General features: G+C 53.9%; 1 protein-coding gene across 6 annotated transcripts in view; it reads left to right on the top strand.

Moving 5' to 3' along the window:
- Window positions 1-260: 260 nt before the first annotated feature.
- LTBP2 (latent transforming growth factor beta binding protein 2) overlaps window positions 261-25,622 on the top strand; it is a 100,837-nt gene continuing 75,475 nt past the window's right edge. For 5 of the 6 annotated variants that reach the window (XR_011532946.1, XM_070593917.1, XM_070593916.1 and 2 more), the window contains exons 1-3: window positions 261-1,574; window positions 8,070-8,140; window positions 22,861-23,107. Coding sequence is in view for 5 of the 6 variants with exons in the window: in XM_070593917.1 (XP_070450018.1) it covers window positions 1,081-1,574; window positions 8,070-8,140; window positions 22,861-23,107 (812 nt within the window). In the remaining variant the exon portion in view is untranslated. Of the gene's footprint in view, window positions 1,575-7,763; window positions 7,820-8,069; window positions 8,141-22,860; window positions 23,108-25,622 lie in introns of those variants that run through there. The other variant, XM_070593918.1, reaches the window with a different exon arrangement.

Below are 25,622 nucleotides of genomic sequence, written 5' to 3'. Positions count from 1 at the left end.
CCTTGAGTGACCTTAGTCCAGATCCTCCATGTCAATGCCTCTGTGAGAAAGAGGGCACCTCTTCCAAGATCCGCCGTCACCGCCTCAGCCTGGGCTCGACCTGACGCACCCAGAAGGGGATCAAGATCAAGGAGCCAAAGGCCGCTGGCGGCGGCAGGTCTCTCTACCAGCTGTAGGACAGCTAAGGACGGGGTCGGCTCCACTAGAGGGCGCGCGCCCCCAGGTGACCTGCCTGCGCTCCCGCGTCGGGCCGCGGCCGAGGGAGGCGAGCACCCCGCGGGGCCCCAGAGGCAGCAGACACCCCAGGCGGCCGCCCCCAGCGGCCGGGGTGGGAAGCGAAGGGGCTCGGCGCTGGTCCCTCGGGTCCTGTCTCTGTCACGTCGTTCTTGGTACCTCTACAGGCCTCCTTCAGACCTTCGAGGCTGCAGCCTTGGTCATCCAACCGGGAGTTTGTCCCCGAGGTCAGGGGCAGGAGATAAATTTGGGACAAGTCAGCAGTTCGAGCTTGCCCAGGACGAGAGGAAGGTGGCTCAGGTGTCCCTGTCCCAGCAGGCGTCACCTCCCCTACTAGCCCTCGGGTCAGCCCTGCGCAGCCCCTAGCTCCTCACGGGTTAACCCCCCTCGCCGCCCGCTCGCTTCCCGGTGCCAAAGTGGGTGTTGCTGGAATTCCTCTCTCCCTCTCCCGTAATGAGGGGGCTGAGCTGTCCCTCCGAGGAGGGGGCACGGTGGGGATAAAAGAGACGAAAGAACAGGGAGAGATTTCCAAAAATAAAACTGCGGTTCCCCTTCAGAAGGCTACGGGGCAGGGGAGAAGGCGCGAAGGTGCAACGGCGGTGCGCGCCCAGCTGGAGACCCAGCACGGACGGGAGGCGCAGGGCGCGCAGACCAGAGCCGCTCCCGCCGCCTGGCCCTCGCTCCCGGGAGAGCCCCGGCCCGCAGCCTGACTCCGAGGGCCCCTAGACCAGGCGAAGCGGACCGCCAGGAGGTGTCCGGAGCGCAGCCCGCCGGCGGCCAGGCGCACCGACTGCAAGCCCCGGTGCTGCTACCCGCGTGCACCGCTCTCCAGCCGCCCCCGGCGCCATGAGGCCACCGACCACCGTCCGCTGTCCTGGGCGCGCCCGGCGGAACCCCTGGAGGAGCTTCCTGCCGCTCACCCTGGCTCTCTTCGTGGGCTTGGGTCATGCTCAGAGGGAGCCGGTGGGAAGACAAGAGCCAGCGGGCAGGGACGCGAATCGGCTGCGGCGCCCCGGGGGCAGCCACCCCGCAGCGGCTGCAGCCAAGGTGTACAGTCTGTTCCGGGAGCAGGACGCGCCCCTCCCGGGCTTGCCGCCCACAGAGCGGGCCCAACTCGGCTGGGGGAGCCCCAGGAGGCCCACCGAGGCGGAGGCCAGGAGGCCGCCCCGCGCGCAGCAGCCGCGGCGAGTCCAGCCACCTGCGCAGACCCGGAGAAGCAGTCCCTCCGGCCAGCAGCAGCCCACACCTCGAGCCCGCGCCGCGCCGGTTCTCCCGCGCCTCGGGACCCTGCAGCGGCCCCGGGCTGCGCCCCCAACCCCGCCGCGAGGGCGGCTGACAGGGTGAGCACTGGAGAGGGAAGCGTGGGGGCTGGGGAAGCGAGGGCCGGGTCTCCGGTGTGCTCATTCGTGGTGGGATGTGCAGGGGAGAGGAGTGGGCGGCAGGCTCGTGCCCTTCGTCTCTCTGGTCTCAGTACTGCAGGGAAACAGCACCGAGGTCCCGAAGCCGGGGCTCAGAGATCTGATGCGCTTTTGAAGAGGTGAGGGGAAAGAGAAACACCATGCTCACCCTTTCGAACCCGCTCGCCGAGACCCGACGTTAAATCCTTTCCCAAGGCACCTCTGCCTTCGCCCGCCCTCCTCCCGCCCTCAGCTAACCGGTGCCGAGGACGCCCGCGGCGCTGCCAGGATCCGAGAGGGAGCCGGGAGGGGGCAGCGGGGTGAGCGTTCCAGGCTCTGGAGGCCCAAGCGAGTTTGAGCGGGCGCAGGGCGCGGGTAGGTGGAGGATGTCTGAGGCTCTAGAATGCAAAAGCAGCTGCATCTGCGGGAAGGGGGCTGCCAGCAAAGCCTGAGCGTGGGGACAAGTGTATCGGTTGGGGCGCAGGACGGCCTTGGCCCCCGGAAGGCTGAACGTGGGAGTGGGCTCTGGGCACCCTGGGCAGGAAGCCTGGCCCCGATGTGGCTGCGGTACAGTGTGTCTTGGAGAGTGGGTCTGTGTGTGTCTGTGTAGTTAGGGGTCAGCCCGACTCACTCACCAGTGCGACTCCCCCCAACCCTGCAATTTATTTTTTCTGCCCTCTCCCCGGGCACAGCCCACTGCCCGCCGGTGATGCCCTCGCAGCATGAGGAGGCTCCCCAGCAACCCCCATCCCCCGTCGGGGATCATCATGGCTGAGGGTGCTGCCTTGACTGGGTATGACAGGTGTTTCTAGAATGGAGGGACGGGAGCACCCAGCAGTGCTGGGCTGGGTGGGGGCTCTGTCGCAGAGGCTCGGAAGGGCTCTGGCAGCCCCTCTTGGCCTGGGCCCCATTTACCAGTTGGGTTTAATCTGGCTGCTCGGCATGAAGGGCACACACCCCTAGCTCTACTCCCCAGGACTGTCTCCTCGGGCCTTTCCACTCCAGTTCTCCTTGACTGCAGCATTCTTCTCCCCTGTTTCAGCAGGATCACCTCCTCATTTAGACCTCTGCTCTGAGAGGCTTCTCCGACTACTTCTGCCCCTCCAGCTCTCCCTTCACCTGGCTTTATAGGTCTTCAGAGAACTTATTCCCAGCTGACTTCCTATATTTCTATTTCTGTTTCTATGTCATTGGTCTGGTCTCCCAGCCCACACTAATGCAAGTTCTGTGAAAACAGAGGCTTTGTTTTGTTCACTGCTGTCTTACCAGTGCCTAGAACAGGGTCTGCATGTAGTTGATGCTCATTAAACATCTGTTGAATGAGTGAGGGCCAGCATAAAGCCGGCGGAGAGCAGACCCCTGCATGGCCAAGTGGCTCACACGTAGAATCAGTTAACAAGTGTCACTGGGGCACCTGCCATGCATTAGTGTTTTCCTTCCCTGTGCAAGTGAATACGTACTTCTTAGGAGCAAGTGTGCAGAGTTTAGGGTAAAGGATGGGGCCCAGAGACCAAGGCATTGTTCCTGCAGGGAGAGCAACTCAGTTCCTTAAAATCCAGCTGGAGAAATGCAGATATGTACTGGGGAATGTGCTTTCTAGTATCAGCCACTTCATGCTAAACACAAAGGGATGGGACAGTTGTGGCTGAGGAACTCAGAGGAGAAGGACGTTCTAAGAGATGGAGCCCCTCGGGCTCAATGGGCAGCATGTGGGGAAGCAGAGGGGAGGTGGCAGGAATGGGGTTCAGAAGTGTGGCACTGCCCAAGGGCTTTTCATTGTTGGCACTGGCCTAGGGGCAGGACTGCACCCTGGTGTGGGGAAGCCATGGGGATGAGGCTGGGGCATTGGTTGGGCCAGATCATAGAGGAGTTTATACTGCAGGCATTTAGGTAAGGGTGGGGGTAAGGTGGGATTGTGGAGGGTAGAGGTAGGAGGGTACACTAGTAGAAGTTGTGAAATGAGGTGGTGATGAGCAAAGCAAATTGTCACCACAATAAGGCTAGTAGATGTGCACAGGTGTATAAGGACATGGGCAGGGTGCCACCCACAGGCACCTGCAGTACACAGGTGCACACATCATATCATATGCTGGGTTTGGCTTCTTCCCCAGATTATCTTCTGCAGCTTTGATAAAGGGTGAGTTCCTCTGGCACTCCAGCCAGCCACTCCAAGTCAGCTGGACAGGGCTGGCTGGCAATCTTGTCCATCGGCCCTCTCTACCCAGGTCCATTCTGGCTTATGGCTTCTGGCCAGGCTGACTGACCTCTCTCGCAGTTGCCTTGTAGGTTGCTCAGGGCCAAGGACCAAGTGCCACCTGCTGGTGAAGCTTGGGATTGCATCTCCGTTAGAGGGGATTCTTTATTCATTCATTCAACAAATATTTGGAAGGCCTCCCATATGCCAGGCACTGTGTTGGACTGTAGGAATATAGCAGTGGCCAACACAGCCTCTGTCCTCATGGAACTTGCAATATAGTGGAGGTTTATTGCACACCACGGAGATTTATTAAGCATGTGCCAGGCACAGTGCTAGATGTCTGGGATACAGTGTAACCAGAGCAGATACAGTTCCTGCGCTAATGAAATTTACAGCCTACAGGGGACTTTTTAAGCCATTGTTTCCCGATATCCAATGTTTCTTGAGCTAGCCTCACAGCATAACACCTTCATAATATTTTCCTCTCTCTTTTCTCTCTTGTTCTATTATTTTTCTTTAAATGTGTACATTGTTAAAATAGGTATTTGTGTTTTATCTACTTTAAAATATTTTATATTATGAAGTTTTGCACAAGCGTACAAAAAGGTACTTGAAATAATATAACTAACAATTCAGCTTTTTCAAACCTTAATATTTTGGCATATTTTGCTTCTGACGTTTTTAGTTGAAATTTCCTCTATAAATTTGTCTCCCTCTCTCCCCAGGGTTAACCATTACCCTGAATTTACTCACAATTCCAATGTATGTTTTTATACTATTATTACAGATGCATGCATCCATAAAATACACAATAATTTTCTGCATATTTTAGATTTAGATAAGTGATACCATACTGTTTTATCCTTCTACAATTTGCTTTTCCCCCTCCCCATTCGATTTTTGAGAGTTAACCATGTGAATATAATCAGCCTGAGTTTATTCACTTTAACTGTTGTATATTATGCCATTGTCTGAATATACCACAGTTTATTTATCCATCCTCCTGTTTGAGGGCATTTAGATGAGTTACATTTTTTTGCTATTACAAACAGTGCCTGACTCATTTTTCTACATAAGTAAATCCATTTTCAAGGACACTTTGTATCCCTCTTATAAGTTGAAAATAATACCACTTGTAGTGAAGACAAGGTACCTGTAGGAAAATTGAAATGAAAACAAAATGCTCTCAAATTCTAGCCAGACACCATTCCCTTAGGGAGCTCACCCTGTGGCGTGTTCTCCCCAATGGAAGGGGGGGGGCCTGGCTGGTGTTGTGGGGATGACGTGGCATGAAGACCACCCTCAGACAGAGGCTATTTTCACTGATCTAATCAGGTAGAAGGAGCACTGACATGGCCATCCCCTTCTCACCACTTGACTCAGCAGTGTTGATGCTGTGACTGTGGAAACCGAAACCCCCTCCCTACCCTCAGAGCTGCTCATCCACTTTTTGGGAGATGCTGGATTCCATGAAACAAAGAAGTATTACGTGTATACCGCGTGTCAGGCACTGTGTTAGACCCTAGTGGCTCAAAGCGGAATAAGAAAGAACCCTCAAGATAGTCAAGACGAGACCCACGCATCAACAACCTGAGACAGTCAGTACTAAATGATCACAGTAGGTGGAGAATGGGGAAGGCTGGGTAGATTTTACAGGGGAGGTTTTACACAAAGGAGGTAATGTTTGATCTGGGAGTCTTGGAGTATGCAAAAGATTTCAATCTGCAGTGAAGAGAGGGAAGGCATGCGAGGCAGAGAGAGCTGCTTCAGCAAAAGCATCGAAGTGTGACCATATAGGGTGCAATGGGGGTGACAGACTTTGTGTCCTTGGAGGCTCACAGCCTTGGTTGTGCAAGGTCATGGAGACGAGAGAGGAGTGATAGGAGCAATTAGACTGCACAGACAGGTGGAGGCCTGGTTGGCTTTGCAGAGGCCAGTGGAGAGTGATGGGAGGCTTTTTACAAGGGACCAGTATGATCAGATTTGACCCAGGTGGAGCAGCAGCTGTCCCAGGCTGTTAGCCAGATGCATCCCCAAGGGTTGGGCAGTGATGCTGGATATTGCACTAATGTTTGCTGAGTGGTGTCGCTTGGAAGGTTGGGCTCATATCATCTCCGAGTGATACCTTCCAGGGAGTCAGAACCACTGAGTTGTCTGCCCCATTTGCTCTTTCCAGCTAGCCAGAGACCACTGAATGGTCATCTCCCAGCTGCCTCCCTCACCCTCGACCCAAGACTCTAATGTTGGCCTAGAAAGGATCCTCAGAGGCCCCCAGTGGGTCCGTGAATCCCTCTGAGTGCCTGCCCAGCCCCTGGTCCCCCTGCCCGGCAGCCTTTGATCCTGGCCAGTCCTCACTGTGGCCCTGACAGCTCTGAGGGCTCCACCATGGACAGGCAGGGCAGGCCTGGCTGCTGCCCACCTACAGTCAGCTGCAAAGCCATCCTGAGTGTATCTGGGGTGACAGCTGGCTCAGAGGGCCTCCTTGAGCTGAGCTCCACACCGTGACCTCCCAGCCAGGCATGCCCCTCAGCCTGTGCTATCCGGGCTCCCACAGACCCTAGTTCTTAGGAAACTCCCAGAGCATGCAGTCCGTTTGCTCTTGAAGACCTCCTAAGGCCTCTAAGAGGCTCTGTCACCACCCACAAGGGGGAGGGATTTACAAATGGTGGGTAGTTTCCCCCTTCTGCCAGGGTACACACTCAGACACACCAGGTATGAGGATCAGCCCCTTCCCCAGAACCCGATGACTTTGGCCCTGATGTGGAGGAGGACTTCATGGAGCCAGGAAGCTGCTGAAGGCTGTGGTCCCGAGAGACTTCAAGGTGGCTGGGACGGCGCAACTCTTGGCTGGGAGGACATTCTGGGAGCTCCCTGGGAGGCAGCTCCCTATAACTTTGGGCCAAGGGGCCGGGAGCCGGCCTCAGCTTTCTCAAGCTGAGGAATTTATTTTGAATGTTTGTGAAGGCTCCAAAAGCCACACAAGCTTTGGGGTCCCCTCAAATGTCAAATAAACTCCTAAGCAGGACCAGATGCTCACCATGCTGGCCACAGAGGTCACAGGAATGGCCCCCTGCTCCATCCTTCGCCCTGTCTCTCTGGCTCTGCACCTCTGCCGCCCCACTCCCCTTAAGTTTCCATGAGTGCCTGGTAGACAATTTCTGATGATAATCTTGGGGTCCAGCAAGCCAGAGCCAGGCCTGGCCTGAGCCATGGAGTCAGGCGCCCAGAGGTCTTCTTCAAGAAGAGCCCTTCTAGGGAAGTCGCCAGGTCCAGGCATTGGCTCTTTAGGTGGGGAGCCACGGGTGGTGGAACCTGCTGGTGTTGCAGGGGGCCTCACCAGACTCCTGAAAGCAAAGTCAGGTGGGTTGGCTGAGTGCCTCAGTGGTTACTGCGGATCACTGTCTCCCGTGGGTGCCCTCGGTGCCAGCACCAAGGAGTAGCAGGGGAAGAACCATCCCCCATAAAGTTAGTTCCACTGGCCTGCCCAAATTAAAACAGTGTGTTCGCTGTGCAGAGGCAGCTTAACCCAAATCCTCAGCCCCTCCTTCCTCCCTGCTTGCCACCTCCTGAGCCCCTCTTAAATAGGAATTCTAGAGCCCCCGTTCCTCCCGTCTCCCACCCAGTGCTCAGTCTCACCATGCTCCAGCCGTCTCGAAAGCTCAGGCTCCTCCGGGTGTGCATTTGTTGGCAAGTGATGCATATGTATGTCCTCAAGACTGTTCTATTTGTGTCTTCCAGCTTCCCTTGGGTTGTCAGCATTTGTTGGGCAAGGACTATGGTGTGTATTTTTGGAGCGTGACTTAGAGTTGTGCCAACTCAGGTTTGAACCGGGCTCCGGACTCACTTATTGTTCAGCCTTGGCAAGTTGCTGAACCTCTCTGAACTTGCTTTCAGATCATCTTCATGATCACTGCCATTATTGTCCCAGTGGAGTGCCTTCTTTGTGTCAGATGCTATATATCCCCGTCTCGTCTAATCGTCAATTAGGCAGGTATTATTATTTCCATTGTACAAATGGAGAAAGTGAGGTTTCCCAAGGTCACACGGAGAATGGCAGAGTCAGGATTCAATGTTAGATCTGCGGGATCCCAAAGTGCCTGCCCCTGGGCCGTGAAGCCTCCTTAGATAAGGGGGACAGTCTGCCCAGCCTGCAGCATTCCCCCAGGCCCTGCCTGTAGTGGCTCTGGAAACAGTCCCCCTCTGAGCACCCTGCTGCTGACCCTGTTTTGCTGACCCCACAGGAGGAATGTCTGCGGGGGACAGTGCTGCCCGGGATGGACGACGGCAAACAGCACCAACTTCTGTATCAAACGTGAGTGCCTCCACCCCCTCCACCCCTCTCCCTCTCTTTCCCTCGAGATGGGAAGGGCATGGGGACTCCAGAAACTAGGGCAGAAGTGTCTTCCCCAGGCTGCCCCGTGAGGATGCAGCCCCTCTCTGGAGTGGAGGCAGTGTGCGGTGGAAGGGAGGAGATTTTAAAATGTCTCCAACTGAAAACAACTTCTCAAACAAAATCCCTGCTCATGTTTTTGAAGATTCCTGCTTTCCCCTCCTGGTGTCCACTGTATTGACGCCCCCCTCGCCGTGACCACAGGGTCCCTTAGGTGCCCACACAGCCCTGTGGTCTGCAGAACATGCCTGGCCTCAGAGCCTCGGCATGGCACATTTCCAGGGGTGCCATGCACAGCCCACGCTCTGGGAATCCACCTCCGCTCTGGCCTGTGTGGGGCATCCTCCCAGGATGCTCAGGTGAGGCTCTGATCCCGTGTCTGGAGCAGCCTTCTTTCCTACTGCTCTGAAGCCCGCTGGCTGGCCCAGATGAGTGGAAAGAGAGAATAGTATCTCAGTTATGTGGAAACCAAGGAGCGACTGCGCCCAAGCCCCCACTGGTGGTGCCTGAAGTGGGAACAACAATGACAAAAGCCAATAGCTATGCAGCACTCACTTTGTGCAAGTGCACTTTACATATCCTGTGGGGCAGGTAGTACCACTATCCATTTGGCAGATGAGGAAACTGAGGCACGGACTGGAAATTTGCTCAAGATCATGGCCTGGAAATGGCAGGATTTGGACGCAAATAACCTGACTCCAGGGTCCCTCCTCTTAATCATTACACCCTGCTGCCAGATGGCTTACCTTGTCTCTCTGGGCCTCGTTCTCTACATCCGTGAACTGGGGATGACAGTGTACTACTGCTACCATTACTACTACTACTACTAGCTAACAGCTGAGCGTTGACTATGTACCCAACACTGTGCTAAGCTCTTCACACACATTATCTTGGTTAAGCCTCTCGATAATCCTATAACATGAGTATTTACGGATTGCCCCACCCACAGATGAGGAAACTGAGGCTCAAGGACATACTACTCCAACGCTGGGGCTGGGGCTGGATCCAGGCAGTCTGACTCCAGAACCCCGTACCTCTATCTATGGACCTTTGTTCCCTCTTAAGACCAACTGAGGCTGGGCCTTCTGGAGTCTGGGATCCCCACAGGTGATAAAAGATGTGGGGGTTTGAGGGAGCCCCTTGGATCTTTTTCCCTCACTCCCCAAAGCCCGTCCTGAGCCCCGTCAGCTCCCCAGCTCTGTGTGGCAGCCCCAGGAGCTCCACTCCGCTGTCCCTCCTGGAGCTGCCACTACTGTCTGCCGGGCCCTGAGCCTGGCAGCAAAGCCTCAGCCTCCCCAGCACCACTTCCTGCCCAAGGATGAGCCTCCAGGCCCTTCTCAGTGTGAGAGTTTCGCAGCTAATGGTTCAGGTGCATGACAAAATCTACGGTGTTCCCAGCCCTGATGGAGGCTCTCCTCTGGTTCTGATGCCTCTGGAGCTGGGGACAAGCTGGGGATGAGCTGGAGATGAGATGGGATGCTTCCATCCCTGCAGGGATGGGGATGCGGGCTCACCAAGCTTTTGGTTCTGGCTCAGACCTCATGGCCCTGACCCCTCCCCCATCTGACGCTGAAACTCAGGCAGAATCTTGCGTCTCTCTGAGGATCTCCAGATAAAAAAACCAAAATCCCAAACTCAAAAACAAGCAGCAAAGCCGATCTTCTGCCTGAAAATTCTTTCCTTTTCAGGGAACCTGGATTAGTGGGGACTCTCAGAGGACAGGCCCTCTGTGGCTGAGGACAGAGCTGGAGGAGAGACACTTGCCCTTCATAATTTTAAAGATGAAGACAATGAGACTGGGGTGACTTGCTCAAGATCACACAGCTCATTAGAGGAGGATCTGGGGCTCAAAATCAGCAATTGCCCTGAGCAGAGAAGCCAGGGTGTGGGTAGCTGAGTGGTTTTATGCTAAGCAGACTCTCTGGGGCCGGGACCTGGGCACTGATATATTTTTTAAGCATCCTAGGTATTTCTAGCCAGGACTGAAGATCACTGAGCAGAGTTTGGGGTCAATTATAGGAAGATCTGCCTTGGGGGCCCTAACTCAAATTTCAATGTTCCTGGAATCCTCTGGGATCTTATTAAAGTGCAGGTTCTGATTCAGCAGGTCTGGGGTGGGACCGGAGCATCCGTGCTTCTAACAAGCTCCCAGGAGAAGCTGATGCTGCTCTTTCAGGGACCACACTTTGAGTACCAGGGCCTTGGGGGCCTCTGGAGGCCCAGGAAGGGACTTGGGGTTGGAGATGGGGAGGAGGGTTGGTAAGTTGTAGCGAGCTTACCAGAGAGTGTTGCTGAGGTTTGAGTTGAAGCTGGAGCAGGGAGGTTTCAGAGGGAGTGGTCCTCATACCAGCCACCAGAGGGGTCTGGGCATGGGCCTCGCTGGCCCTCCGGCCCCAAAGGTTGTCAGTTTCCTAACTTTTTCATGATTTTCCAACATTAGTCTCTGCCAAACTAGTTTCAACACTGGAAACTGGAGGTTGGGTGAGACTGCAGATTGTCAGAACCAGTGTGTGTATGCACACCCCTGCCCCAGCGGGGGGCTGCTGCAGCATGCTGCCGATACCCACTCCACCCTGGGGGTCCTCAGCCCCTCTCATTCCTCTCCCCGGCCCTCTTCCCCTGCTGTTCCTCTGGTTGTCCTCCCTGACCCTTGAACGCAGGCTTGCAGCCATCCTGGAGGAATTGCCAGTGGGCGTTAGCCTTTCCCACTTGAAGTCAGCTTGCCCACTGAAGGTCTGTGTGCTCATTAGCTGGGCTCTGTGCTGTTCGCTTGTTGTTGTTTTGCTGCTAATGAGCCTAACAAGAACCACGTGGGTGGTGGGGTGTTGGCCCTGGACGGCTGGGTCCGGAGCTCTGTAGAATGTGGGGCTCTTGGCTCCGCACCCTGTCAGCTGGCTCTCCTGCTTCCCTTAGTGGTTTGCGTCTCCCTCTCCCCTCCCCACAGCTGCTCTCCTGGCTGGAGCCAAGACTGCCAATGCCGGGGAATGCTTATGACTCTGTCCTAGCAGTTTTACACATGTGGGGTGCCTCCGTGGCCAGCAGGAGAGGGGAGCTGACAAGGATGGGTGTGTGACATCTCCGTCTCCCAGCCAAGAATGAAGTCTAGTCCCAGAACCGTGTGGAAACTCAATCTGTCCCCTGGTCTCTCCTAGATATCTATGGGCCCAATGCATTGTCCATGCACAGGGAGTGATGGCCCTGGCCCCTCTCGCCTCCTCTCACAGAATCGTCAGTTGCTGTAACCTATCAGCCCTTCTTCCTGGCAGGTCCCTTCCTTCATCCCTGTCCAGTCACTGGACCTCAGGAAGCCACTGCATCTACAGGTGGCTGTTGCTGGAATCCCAACCCTTCCCTCCACCTTGGCAGGATCGGGAGCTGGGTCCTCGCCACCTCCTCTGGTCTTGGTAACTGCCTTTCCTTCTGTGGCTTTGCCAGCTCTGCCACACGATTTAAGTGTTTATGTGTTTGTGGAGGCAGCTGACTGGGGCCTGCCCGGCCCGCACAGCTGAGGGGAAGGACTGTAGGGTGTGGGGTGACTGGATCCTGTTTATAGTTAAGGCTTTTGGAAGTCTGTCCAGTCTTCCCAGACTGGCTTGCCCCCATCGCCACCCCAGCACACACACAGGCTTTAGGGGCTTCTGAAGGCTCACACTGGGGAAGAGGATTTGAAGAATTCTTTGAATTCTCATTTTATTTCAGCCTAGATGCACAGAGGCTGGGGCTGTTCTGGGGAGGGCAGAGGGAGTCCCTGCAGTTAAGAGCATGGCCTTTGGATCCTGGTGCCAGATCCAAGGAGTCGTGGGCTTGAATCCTAGCTCTGTGTCCTCAGGCAGGTGACTGGCCCTATTCCATCCATAGGACCTCACCCATGAGTATCACAATCCAGATAGAGTTGTTTCTGAGGATTAATAATAATGACACTCTGTAGCTCTTACTGCAGGTCAGGTATAACTCGAAGGATCTTATATTATTAATTTTTATTTTATTTATTTATTTGTTTTTTAAAAGATTTTATTTTTCCTTTTTCTCCCCAAATCCCCCCAGTACATAGTTGTATATTTTTACTTGTGGGTCCTTCTAGTTGTGGCATGTGGGACGCTGCCTCAGCATGGCCTGATGAGCGGTGCCATGTCCGTGCCCAGGATCCAAACCGGCGAAACCCTGGACCGCCGCAGCAGAGTGTATGAACTTAACCACTCGGCCATGGGGCCAGCCCCTATATTATTAATTTTTAATCCTCACAACAACCCTATAAGCTAGATATGATCTTTATCCCCATTTAAAGATGAGGTTAATTATTTGTCCAAGCTTTGCAGCTGGGAATCAGCAGAGCCTGGATGTGAATCCAGGTAGCCTGGCTTCAGAGTACAGGGCTTAAGACTGTGTTGCTGGCAAACGAGCAAGTGTGTGTACACAGCCTGGCGCATGGTAAGTGTAGCTGTTATGTAATGCTAGAGCCAGGAGACTGGGCTGTCTGCCTGGGTTTAAATACCAGGCCTGCCACTTAGTGGCTGTGTGACTGTGGGCAAGATGCTTAAACTCTCTGTGCCTCAGTTTCCTCATCTGTAAAATGTGACTATTATTACTCCATGCCTCACAGAATTGTAAGGAACAAATGAGATAACTCGGGTTAAATGTTCAGTTCAAGGTCTGGCATGTTCTATGTGCTCTATCCATGTTTGGCCTTCATGTTGAGGGCAAGGCCTTGTCTCTCAGCTCCTAGCAGGCAGCACAAATGTTCACTGGAGACAAGCTAAAGGCTCAATGAGTATGTACTGAGTAATACAGGGCCTGTCCCAGCACTGTGCTGAGAGGTCCCTTTCTGCTGCCCCGGTTCTGTCACCCCTTCCAGAAAACTCCCCACGGTCCTCAGGAGATCCTGGAGCAGGCTGGCATTTGCTCCTGCCCTCTTAGTCGCGAGCTTCTGTGCACACAGGGCCATTGAAATAGCATTCTTTCTGATCCACATGTAAGTGCTATGAGGACCCCGTCCCTCCTCATCTGGGCCCCTCCTTGGCGTCCCTGAGGGAGCTTACCTAGCCCCGCCCATCCTAGCCCTGTAATGACCCCATCTCATAGGGCAAGACTGTGGCCAGGTGGGTAAGAGCCCCAACCTTGGAGCCAGACTCCCTGGGTTCAAACCCTTCCTCCATCACTTCCTAGTGTGGCAATCACAGGCAAGCTGCTTGACTACTCTCGGCCTTGGTTTCTCCATATGTCAAACGGGGATGAGAATAGTACCTGTAATAGTTATAAGAATGAAGAGAGGTGATACCTGTGAAGAGTTAGCCCAGGGCCTCGTATGGTAAGTGCTGAACAAACGGGCCAGGGCAGGGCGATGTGCAGGTTCTTCACTGACTGATTATGAACTGCCAGGAGCCAGAGGCCTGAGCCTCTGTGGGGCTCATCTCTGGACGAACCATCCTATGAGCCTCAGTAGTTGGCAGGGAGTGGTGGAGAGGAAGGTGGGAGGCAACTAAGGGGAGTGATCACATGCCCTCAGTGGAGACCTAACTAACACGGAGGGTACAGTCCTAACAAGAGACCATCCATTTCTCCCCCCACCACATCCGGGCACCTTAGATTTTCCTGGTGAGCAGGTGCGTGACTCCAGGGCTCTTTGTTCAAATGAGTAGTATTTAGGAGATGTTCTGACCCAGGGGATCCTGAAACCTGGTGCCGTGTCCTGTTGATACCAGTGGACTGCCTACTTGGTACACGTTTGTTAAAGGACTGAGTAGGTGAAGGATCACATGGGTGGCCTGGTAGTTTCCTTGGCGCCATCCCCAGCTGCCTCTTCTCACCTCCTTGGCTGGCTTCTCCTTTTCTACCTAACATCTTAATGTTAGGCTGCCCCAGGAATTTCCCCAGATGTTCCAAATCCCCCACACAAAGAGGGGGGCCATGGGAGCCAAGCCAAGTATTAGTTGCCCCCTCTTATTGAGCACTAGTAGGCACTGTGCCAGACAATTAACATGCAACAATAATAGTGGCAATGCTCTCTTTGTGCCAGTGACCACGCTAAGTACTTCAACCCCCTTCACCCTGTGAGTGGCCATCATGTCACTCTCTGTCTTGGCCTCCTCCTCTGTCCCTGGCTGCTGCTTCTCTTCTATCCAACAACTAAATGTTGGGTTTCCCAGGACTGAGTCCTGGGTCCTCTTCTTTTCTTTCTCGCTGCACCGCTCCTGGAATGATCTAATGCATTCCCATGGATGTAAACATCGTCTCTGGGCTGATGACGCCCAGATTTAAATATATCTTCAGCCAGATCTCTCCTCCGACCTCCAGATTCCTTCATCCCACTGCCTACTCCACATCTGCTCTTGATGCCTCCCAGACATCCCAACCCCAACTTGTCCAAATTGAGCTCTTGGTTTCCCTCCCTCTGAGCCAACTCCCCCGCCAGGGTCTTATCCATCCTGTTAAAATGCGTCTCATCTACCTGAATGGTCGAGCCAGACACCTGGGGGCCCTCCTGGACCCTTCCTCTCGCTCAGGCTTTCTATGCAATCCATCACTGAGTCCTGTTTGTTTTCCTTCCTAGATCTCTGGGAACCTGTCTGCTTCTCCCTGCCTCCCCTGCTGCCTCTCTAGTCCAGGGCACTGCATGCTCTCCTGGGTGACTGCTGCAGCCCGCTGACTGCTACCCTTGCCCCCTTACCCTCCGTGCTTTCTCCATAAGTTAGATTACAAGACATTCCTGTTCAAACCTTCCTGCTGTGGTGTATCCAAACCCGCCTCGCTCTCCAGCCTCGTCTCTCAGCCTGACCCCCTTGCCTGCTGAACCCAGCCTAGGTTCCTGGAATGTGTGCCTCTGGGCTGTTGCACATGCCGCTCTCTCTCTCTTTGCTTTCCCTCCTCTTTATGCGGCTGGCTCCTTGTCATCTTTCCAGTCTCTGTTTCAAGCTCTCCCCCTCAGAGGTGCCCCCACCAACCACTCTCTCTAGAGCTGCCCCCACCAGCCTTGTTATTTGGGATTCCAGCTTCTCGATTGTTTCCTCCATAGCTCGCGTCCCGATCTCTCTTCTTCTACTTGTTTGTTTACTTGTTTTGTGACAATCTCTCTAAGTTGGAAGCTCTGTGAAGAAAAGGACAGTGTCTGTCTTGCTTACCATCCTAGGCAAATAGTCAATATTGGATGCACAACCATTTTCTAGATGAGGATATTGAGGCTCACAGGGGTGAAGAAACTTGTCCGACCTCACACGGTTTGAATTCAAATGCAGGTCTCTTTGACCGCAGGCCCACTCTCTCTGCCTTGCTTCTGCCCTGGCCTTGCCTAAGTGTAAGCAGGAATGGTTCCTCCTTCCCTCTTGACCATCCTGGGTCCTGGGCATGGAGCCAGTGCTGCTGCAGAAGGGTTTGGATGGCTCCATGTCAGCCACAGAACTGCCTTCCATGCCCGGGAGCTGCTCCCCTAGAAAAGACTGGCCCCCAGGCTTGTCCCCAGTGGGGGCTGACCCAGGACCCCATCCCATCCTTCTCTTGTCTCCAGGGACTCCTTTGTCTCTGAGGCCTCTGAAGCCCTGCCTCCTCCCAGACATGGCCCTCGAGGCTGTGGAGATGTACAAAAGACTCTTCTGCTTTGGGGCAGCAGCTGGAGGCAAACCCGGGCCTCAGCCCTGGGCCGCGAGCCCTGCCCAGTGGTCTCCCTCTTCAAGCCTGCGGGAGCTGGTGGGAATTGGGGCTGCTCTGTGCCCCAGCCCCTGGCCCCCAGCCCCTGGCTCCCAGCCCCCAACTGGCCCAGTATCGTGGCATTTGTTAATGCAATTAGCAGGGCGGTCTATGCGAGGGGCTGGGAGCCAAGGTCTGACTCACACCTCCCCTTCCTCCCCTCCGGCCGCCAAACAGTAGAGGCCGGCTCGGCCTGCCAGACGACGTCTGCAGAGAGTGTGCGAGGGGCCAAGAACGGCATCTTTCTCTCGTTAGAGGCTTTTATGTGAACACAACTGCTATTTTGGAGCCGGGCGCTTGGCTGGCCCCTGAGCCCCAGTGCTGTTTCCAGCCAGCCTGAGCTGCGGCCCCAGCACAGCTGCGATGGACACAGGGCGAGCCCTTGAGGACCTAACTTCTCCCACAGCCTGGGGGCTCAGGGCTGAGGTCGGGGCCTGGGGGCACAGGCCCTGAGCAGAGCTTGGGTGTGGAGACGACGGGTCTCTGGGTGGATTCTGAGGGTGTCTGGGGGCCAGACAGAGATTTCCTTGGCCTTGGGATCTCTGACATCAGGGACGCATCTTGGGGAAAACCAAAGGTGAGGCTGTGGAGAAACAGCTCAGGGACACAGGTGGACTCTCGAGTAAGCGACTTCCAGGGGCAAACCGAGGCCTCCAAGTGGGGGTCTAAGGTGGGGTGCCCAGGGATACGCTGAGGTCAGTATTGAGGGTGGGTCAGACTGTCCTGTCTGCAAACACCTTTGAGTGTGGAAGGGGACAGGGCCCCATCCTGAGGGAGGGATCGCGTAGCTCAGTAGGTAGGTTCTTAGCATCCCACTGACACAAATATTAGGAAAGATAGAGGTTTAATGGCGGAACCGCTGAGCTTCAGGAGTGGGGGTGCTGGGCCCAGAGTCTGATCTGGAGCTGAGGTTCATCTCCAGGGTCAGAGGGGACGGTGCTGGAGGCCCAGGAGGACGGCACAGGCTTAAGGGGCCCACCCCGAAGCCAGTGCCTCATCTGATGGAAGGAGGAGGTGTCCCTGGGGCCCAGGAGAGAGAGCGGATGACAAATGCCCTGCCTGGGGTGGCGGGTGTGGGGAGGGGCCTGGCTGTGTTTAACACTGAGAAAGCGGCCCTGCCTTGCACCTCAGGGCCTGTCCTTCTCTCTGTCTGGGGCTGTGTTGACATTGCCTTCCTCTGGCAAGACGGTCACAGCGGAGAAGCTCACAAGCCCTCTGGCCTTGGCCACTGGGGGAATGGTGTTTTTTTTTTTGAAAGCTTTACAGTGCTGTTCAATAGAATTTTCTGTGATGATGGAAATGTTCTATGTCTTGCTGTCCAACATGGTAGCCATGAGCCCCACGTGGCTACTGAGTGCTTGAGATGTGGCTAGTGTGACTGAGGAACCGAATTTTAAGTTTTATTTAATTTTAACCAATTTTATTTGAAGTAGCCACATCCAGTGTGTGGCCACGGCCTTAGACTGTCCTGGACAGCACAGCTTTAGGGGGTACAAAGTACTTCCACATCGGTGCTCTCTGTTGAGACTCACAACAACCTTATGAGGCAGGAATTATGAGACCCATTTGATGGGTGAGACCACTGAGGCCCGGGCTGAGGCATCTTAATGAGGTGAGACCCCGCCGAGGTCACGCGGCTGGGATGTGGCTGAGCCAGGGTCAAACCAAATCCTTCTGACTCCCAACCCCATGTTCTTTTGGCTGCCACGTAGCTGATCACAGATGCTGAGTAGATGGTAGGAGCAGCCCACAAGGTGGGAGCTGTTTCCAGAAACTCCCCCAGGCCTGCCCACTCCTAGTTGGGTCTCCTCCCACAGGTAGGGGTTTTGTGTGGAAAATCTGAGCAAACATCTGCTTGCCTGTTTTGGAGCAGAGTGAAGGTAGAAGGGGCACGGCCAGAAGGTGGGGGGTTGGGGAGAACGATGCCTTTTATTTCTTACTTTCAAAGCAATTTCGGGAGTTTTCTTTTTATTCCCCTCTCTTTTGGCATCCTGCTAACTCGGCAGAGCAGAACTCCCAAGGCTGAAACTTTCCACATGTCCAGTCCTCAGTGAGGAGAAGAGTGCCAAAGGAGTGTGGAAAAGCAAGGGTTCAGGTGGAGCCCAGATTAGGAATGTATAAAGACTGGCATTGGTGAGAGGGCCCCGGGAGGTTGGTAACAGGATCGCCTCCAGTGTCAGGATGCTGGCCTCCTGCAGGGAGGGGCCAGGGTGTGTCCATGACTAAACACAGACACTGTGACATCATGCTTGATAACACTTCACCATTAATCAATCAAATGTGGACATCGTGGCATCATGCTTGATAACTCTTCACAATAATCAATCAATGAAGACTCATTAGAACCATACACCCATCCTGGGTTGATTTCTTAAGCATAAGCCATGAGCGCTGCACTTGAGGAAAAATGAAAGACACGAGGCTCCGAAAACCTCCAAACATGACGACTTCCAGCCTTTCACGGGCTAGGAATTTTCTCTCTTAAAATTCCCGCAGTGCAGGGTGAGGCCGCCCTCGGCATTTCCTTCTTTGCTCTATGCGGCAGCCCCTGCCGTCGGCGATTCTGAGATGGCTCATTTCTTTTCTGATACTTCAGTTTTGAAATCTGTGCTCATTTGACATAGGAATGTTTTGCTTCAGTCTCTTCTAAACAATTGGACACGTGACCACTATTGCCCCCTCTTTCCCAAAGGGGCCTAAACTTTTGGATTTCTTGCACCAATAAAATAACCAAAAATATCTTAGACATCAAAGTACAGTAGCCAGCTTTTCATTTTGCCAAGTGAAGATGTTAGAGAAACAAACTACCATTTGCCAGCACATTTAATTAAAAAAGAACGTTTTAACACCAAAAAAGTAAGAAATACAATCTCAAAAGACACTTTTTAAATGGAAAAAAATAGTATTCGAAAACACTTGGGCAACTGTTTTATTTCCCTTATTTTATGACAGAGCAGTAAAAACTGTCATAAGAATGTTCCTTTCATAGGCAAGCACTTGGAGCCACCATTGTGGGCCATTTTGGGGGCAGTGAGTATGGGTTTGTGGAGAGAGGAGAGGAGGTTATGCTCCAATCCCGTAATGTGGATGCTCGGCTCAGAACAAAACGCTTCAACACTTTAGTGAGATGTCACTTCTTGCTGATACTCGTGAAAACAACACAAGAGAGGATGCAAATGAAGTCGGTGAAGGTTGGCTCAAAACCTCTGAAAATCTGAAACCTCGAAGGATCTTTCTTAGTAGATCTAGCCTCTACGCTGTTTCATAAGTGGTTGATCCAGAAAGGTTATCTTCTCGAGCTGATTTTTTCTGCCAAGCCTAGCTGGTTTGGAAGCCTTTTAGAACTTTTATAGTTTCCCCCCAACCACCCATTTTCCACGAGCTGCTCACTGTACCAGCCAAAGTTTGCCAACCCTGGTCCTGACTGAGGACCTAGCTCCCTGTGTGGCAAGGGGCCCCCGTGGTTATGAGAACCCAGGACTGGGCAGAGCTTCCTCCATGCAGAAACCAGTCTTGTTGTCTTTGTACCTCTGGCACTCATCTGACCAAGAGAGGGTGCTCACAAAATGTTTGCAGAATATATTAGTAAATAAGGGAGAACCAGAAGTAAGCGGGTTGAGTGAGGCAGACGGATTCAGAGTCTTGGGTTTCTAGAGAGTGAAAGATCTTACTGTGAAAGTCAAGGAGGGCCATCCTCAGGGCCCAGGAGGGGAGGGGTGGAAGCCAGGTTGGTTTCGAAAGGCTGTCTTAAGGGCAAGGCCCATTCACTCAGAGGTGGAAGTGAGACCGAGGCTGCGTGACCTTCCTCTCGCCCACACCAGCCTTGGGGTCTCTGCCGGCAGAGAGGTGTGGGTCTGAGGGACTAGGAGCCATGGAGCATTGGTGGTCCACGTGGGAAACCACTCAGGCCTTCCCTTTCTACTCCCTCTTAAAATAGGCGAGGGCCAAGGCCTGGCCCAGGCACACCTCCTTGCCCAGCGTTCGCTGGCCCTGGCTTGGCTGTGGGGCTGGCCCCAGCAGACCATGTCTCTGGCGGTGGTGGGAGGGGCCTGGAGGTGGTTAGGTAGGTGTTAAGTCTGCTTGGGCAGATGGAGTGGTGGCCAGGCGATAGCCCAAAGCCCTGCTGCGGAGGGAGTTTGTGTTTGGGGAAGTGCTCAGGGTTAGAAGTCTCTGGCATGGTCTCCTTACCTGGAGGCCTGGGGCCTGCCAGGAAGGGCTGCTGAGGCACTGGGGCAAATGCTCTGGCCTCAGGATCCAGCCCGTGGTTGGAATCCTGTGGTGAGACCTGTTATTTTCCCATTCTCCCTTGAGTAGAAAGGCTGCCCTTGAGGGTCCTGGGTGAACACGGTGCCCAATCTACTCTTCCTGTGTGTCTCTGGTCAGCATCACCTTCTCCAGGAAGCCTTCCCTGACTTTCCCTACTCCTTGCCTCAGCCTAGATTAGGGCTCTGGCCAACATATCACATGACCTATGTCCCCGCTTCTCTGTGAGACAGAACGCTCCTCGAGAAAGGGATCTTCTCTACCATAAGGCTTACACCTTGTGGATGAATACTCTACGAATGTTCATTGAATGAATGCATGAGCTGGTAAACATCCTCTCTCATCACCTAAAATTTACTGTGTGGGCTTTGGAGAGGGATGGCGTCCTGAGGCCTCTACCACGGGCCGCTTCCCAGGACAGAGCTCCCACGGGTGTATTTTGTGGCTGCCTTGAAGCTATAGATCCCTTTTGTCTCATGGTCAGCTCCAGGCCGAGGATCAGAGATGGTAGGGAGGAAGAACTGTACCGGCCCCCCTGGGAGGCAATGGGGTGGAAGGACCCTGGGCTTTTCAGTCAAACAGACCTGGATTTGAATCTTAGATCTACCATTGACTAGCTGGGTCACCTCAGGCAAGTCTTTTAACCTCTCTGAGCTTCAGAAGCATTATCTGTAAAATGAGACTCAATCACACTGGCTGTTAGGATTAAATGAGATAGTGCAGGCAAAGCACCATGCCTCGTGTATTATAAGCAACAATAGATAGTAGCTGCCGTAATAAAATAATAATAATTGTGTTATTGTTAGGCATATGCTAGGAGCTAAGGATACAAAGAAGTGTAAGGGACAGTCACTACACTTGGAGGGGCTGACCATATTAGTTGGGAAATTGAGACACATATGTTAAAAACCCATCACAGTGATGGTGGCACATGGGGCAGCCTGTGCTACTCCCTGAAATGACGTTACGTTATTGTTTTCTTGTTTCTTATTGGTCTCCCTGGCCCAACTGCAAGCTCCATGTGGGCAAAGACTTTGTCCCCAGTGCCTAACACACAGTAGGAGCTCAGCAAATATTTGTTGAATGAATGAGTGGCAGATGTAGGAGACATTGGGTTTAGAGTGTCCAGCGTGAGCCCGAATGTGCTCTCCTGGGCTCCTACCTGTTCCCCAGGGCAGGTCCTGGGAGGAGGGAGACAGGGCCCTGCACTCCAATGTGTGCCTCTGCGTGGGCCTCTCCCTTAGCCACTGGTCACTGGAGGTGGCTCTGGATTTTGCAAGGTGATGAAGGATAGTGAAGAGAAAAGTCATGGCCCCAGTGGCTGGTGGTTGCTGCCCAGTGCTGGCTTGGAGGAAGAAGCCCAGATCCAGTGTCACTTTGCCCCCAGGCGGGACCCAGGGCCCAGGAGGCAGAATTCTTCCATCCTGGTCAGCAGTTCTACCATTTGCTGAGGAGGGGAGGCAATTGAGAGCAGATGATCTCAGAAGAAGAGGAGAGACTGTCATGCTGAAGATGCCTTTGACGGGCCCTTAGGATCCCTCCAGCCTCCTCAGCCCACGCCTCACAGGATTCCTGAGGAAACTGAGGCTCAGTAAGGTCAAGATCACATGGCTCATGGAAGACAGAAAACCCCCAACAACTCAAACCCCCTGACTTTCAGGCCATGTTGAGCCCTTTCCCATAAAAGAGACTCATTCTTTTTTTTTAATTGAGATACAATTGACATATACCATTATATTAGTTTCAGGTATACAACATAATGATTTGATATTTGTATAAATTGCAAAATGTTCACCACAACAAATGTAGTTAACATCTGTCACCACCCCTAGTTACAAATTTTTTCTTCTTCTTTTGATGAGAACTTTTAAGATCCACTCTCTTAGCAATTTTCAAATATACAATACAGTATTATTACCTATAGTCATCACGCGCTACAGTACATCCCCAGGACTTACTTATTTTATAACTAGAAGTTTGTACCTTTTGACTCATTTTGCCCACCTCCCACCTGCCCCCCGACCTTTGGCAACCACCAATCTGTTCTCTGTTATCTATGAGGTTTTTTTTTAAGATTCCACATGTAAGTGAGATCATATAGCATGTCTTTCTGTTTGACTCAATTCACTCAGCATAATGCCCTGAAGATCCATCTGTGTTGTCAAAAATGGCAGGATTTCCTTATTTTTTATGTCTGAGTAATATTCCACTGTATATATATACTATATTTTCTTTATCCATTCATTCATCTAAGGACGTTTAGGTTGTTTCCAGAGATTCATTCATTCTTCATTCATTTATTCATTCAGTATTTACTGAGAATCTACTCTGTGAGTCTCTGTCCTAAATTCTGGGGCTACAGGAGGGAACAAAACAAAACATCTGACGTCTGACATCTGCCCTCAGGGGCCTTCCAGTCTGGCCGTTGAGACTGACAACCAAAAGCAAACCCTTAAGTTTATAACACGTTGGGGTGTTCTGCTGGAAGTGATGGTGCCAGCCGCTCCAGCCTCTGGTCCTTAGGTCCTTGGTTGTTCAGAGATGACAGGCGAACCTCACCTGAGGCCTGTGGGTGGAGGGGAGAGAGAAATGGCCGGAAGCCTTCTGAGGCCAGGAGCTGACTTCCCGCTGAGTGGAGGAGGCCCTTCTGCCAGGAGGGTGGGGGCCCCGGCCCCTGCCCTCACCCTTCTCTGTCTCCCCAGCCGTGTGCCAGCCGCCCTGCCAGAACAGGGGCTCCTGCAGCCGGCCCCAGCTCTGCGTGTGCCGCTCGGGCTTCCGCGGAGCTCGCTGTGAGGAGGTCATCCCCGAGGAGGAATTCGACCCCCAGAACGCCAGGCCGGCCCCGCGCCGTGCAGCCGAGGCCTCCCCCAGCCTGCGCCGGAGCAGCACCACCCGGGAAGGCACCGTGGCCAGGACACGGCCACCGGCACCCCAGCTGCCGCTGGCCAGGTAAGTCCCTCCTCAGTTGGACCTTGGGTCCTGGCGCAGTCTCTCTCCGAAGGGCCTTGTTCCTTAGGACCACTTGGTGAAGACCTTGGCGGAGAAGGCTGCATTTGTCCTTCCTTCCCTCCTCCCCACTCTCCTCCCCTTTCCCTGCCCCGACCAGAGGCAGGGGAGCAGGAGAGCCGGTGGTGGGGTTGGTGCTGGCTTTGCCAGGCTGGGGTGGACAAGGGAGGTGTCAGGTGAAGTCTTTACCCTCCAAGTCCTGGGAGAAGGCTGAGGAGAGCATATCGCTGAGACAAGCTCTCTTGTTTGGAATCCAGGCCTTGCCACTTCCTAGGTGGGTGACCTCGGGCAAGTACTTACCTCTCTGATTCCTTATCGGTAAGGTGGGGACAAGGATGACAATCAGAGTCACGGAAGTGTTGGGAGGATGAGGTTAGTTAACATAACGAAAGCACTCAGAACAGTGGCTGGCACATAGTAAACTCTTTATAAATGTTTTTCCTCTTCCACCTCCTCCTCTGCCTGTGGTCTCTGGGATGCAGGAAGGACTCCTCTGTAAGAAAAACCCCTTCAGTTCATCACCACCCAGCAGTAATCTCTCTCCTTGGAGGGGAAGTGACGGAGCTTAAGGGGGAAGGAGGTAGAATAAGAAGTGGGCAGGGGGAATGTTCACGGGCAGGCTTCCCTGGCCTGCTTACCCGCCAACCTGTCTAGACTTTTTCTAGCTCAGGACAGGAAATCTGAACTTTGTAAACTGGTCCATTTCTAGGAGCTGTGTTTTCCTTTTGTTTTTTCGGGTTGGTTTTTCCATTCGCTCCCTACTTCTTTCTGAAATGTCGCCACGTTGTCTTGCTGAACTAGGGGAAAAGGGATCTGCCCTCTCGGAGGCCAGGAGAACAGGAGAGGAGGTTGCCCTCAAGCTCAGGTCCCCAGGGGGAAAGCTCAGGAGAGAAAGGAAAGGAGCTGGAGATTGTCCAGCAACTCTGAAGGGGGGGTAGGGCAGGCAAGCAGACCAGGGTCTTGGTAAGGTGGGTTCCAGGGCCCCAACCACCCAAGCAGGTGGTTTCCAAGGGCAGCCAGGAACCAGAAGAGCCGATGGATGAACTCAGATTGAGGTCTAGGGAGCTCCAAGGTCAAAACCAGAAAAGCCAAACCCTTTGGCCAAGGCCCTGGGATGCTGGGGCAGAGAGCGCGGCAGAGCCAAGCGGCCAGGTGGACCATGCAGGGGGCCTGGCAGCCCGGGATTGGCCGTGGGCAGGTGGGCAGGGCTGAGCCTTGTTCTGATTGGTCCTGGCTGCAGGTGGGCCTCATGGGAAGGCACCTGGAGGAGCACCAGAGATGCCAGCTCCAGGGCCATCCAGGGCCAGGCGGGAGCAGAGTCCTTCCAGCTGGGCATTCCCCTGCAAGCTGTTTTGGCTCGTGGGAGTCATTCATTTTCCAACTCGCAGATCCGTGTGTGTGCGCATGCGTGTGAGTGTTGGGGGTGGGTGTTTGGCAGGTCATTCTGTCCCTTGCACCCTTGAGTCGGAGCTGTTTGACATCCCCTGCCCCATCTTTCCAGCCCATCCTGCTCCTCTATTCTTCAAAGCCCAGTCCCACTTGCTCTAAAAACCCTCACCTGATCACTTCCACCAGGCTATCCGACCCCCTGCCCCGCACACTGGGCACGCATCCCCGTGGGTCTGCAATTAGATTGCGTGGACTGTGCCCTGGACCTCCTCACAGCTCCTCCCACCGTCCTAGCTTAGAGAAAGTCCTCAATCTGAACTTGCTCTCTATCACTTGGTCCAAACTGAAAAGTTAGCCTAACAAAGAGCCTGCTTGGCACTGAACCCTCACCCTGTACCTGGAACCAAGGGCACGCCCCCTGTGCTGCTCAGAGTGCAGGAGGAGGGGAGGCTCCAGGCTACCCTGGTGTATCATTTTCACTTTGCCTTGGGATGCTCTATTCAATGCTCACCGGGCCAGGAGTTCTCTGAGAGCAGGGGCTGTGTCCTGCTCATTCACGACTGTGTCCTTGGTCCGTAACGCCATGCCTGGCACCCTGTGGGAGCTTGAGCAATGTAAGTTGGATGAACAAATGAACGAGGCCCACTGCTGGAGAGAGGAGGAGGCTGGGAGGGAAGGAGGATGAGCTATGTGAGCCTTCCATCCCCCAGCAAAGGTTTTGTATGTACAAGAGGCAGTGGAGGGCCAAGGCCTGGGGTGAGGTCTCCGGCCCACAGCAGGGCCGTCCTCTGCGAGCTTCATGGGCTCCCTGGCCAGGGGCTACTGTGATGTTTTTAATGAGCTGCAGCCTCCAGGCCAACCCAGTCTCTCTCTGCCCTGGGGCCTCAATGCCATGAAATCTGGGAAAGTCCGAGTGGCCCGCTGTCGGCCCAGCTGTGTTTTGCTTTAGGAGGCCAAATCCCGCTAGCCTGGTGGTGTCAGACATTTCCTGTGAGGTTGGCCAGGTTTCCCAGGCAGCCGCTGGCCTTTATCCTGATAGCGACTTGGACAGGCCCTTGGTGTCCAGATA

This window comes from Equus przewalskii, chromosome 25 (genome assembly GCF_037783145.1).
Source record: "Equus przewalskii isolate Varuska chromosome 25, EquPr2, whole genome shotgun sequence".
Classification (NCBI taxonomy): Eukaryota; Metazoa; Chordata; class Mammalia; order Perissodactyla; family Equidae; genus Equus; species Equus przewalskii.
Note: the sequence above shows the minus strand (reverse complement) of the source record. Positions and strands in the feature narration are given on the sequence as shown.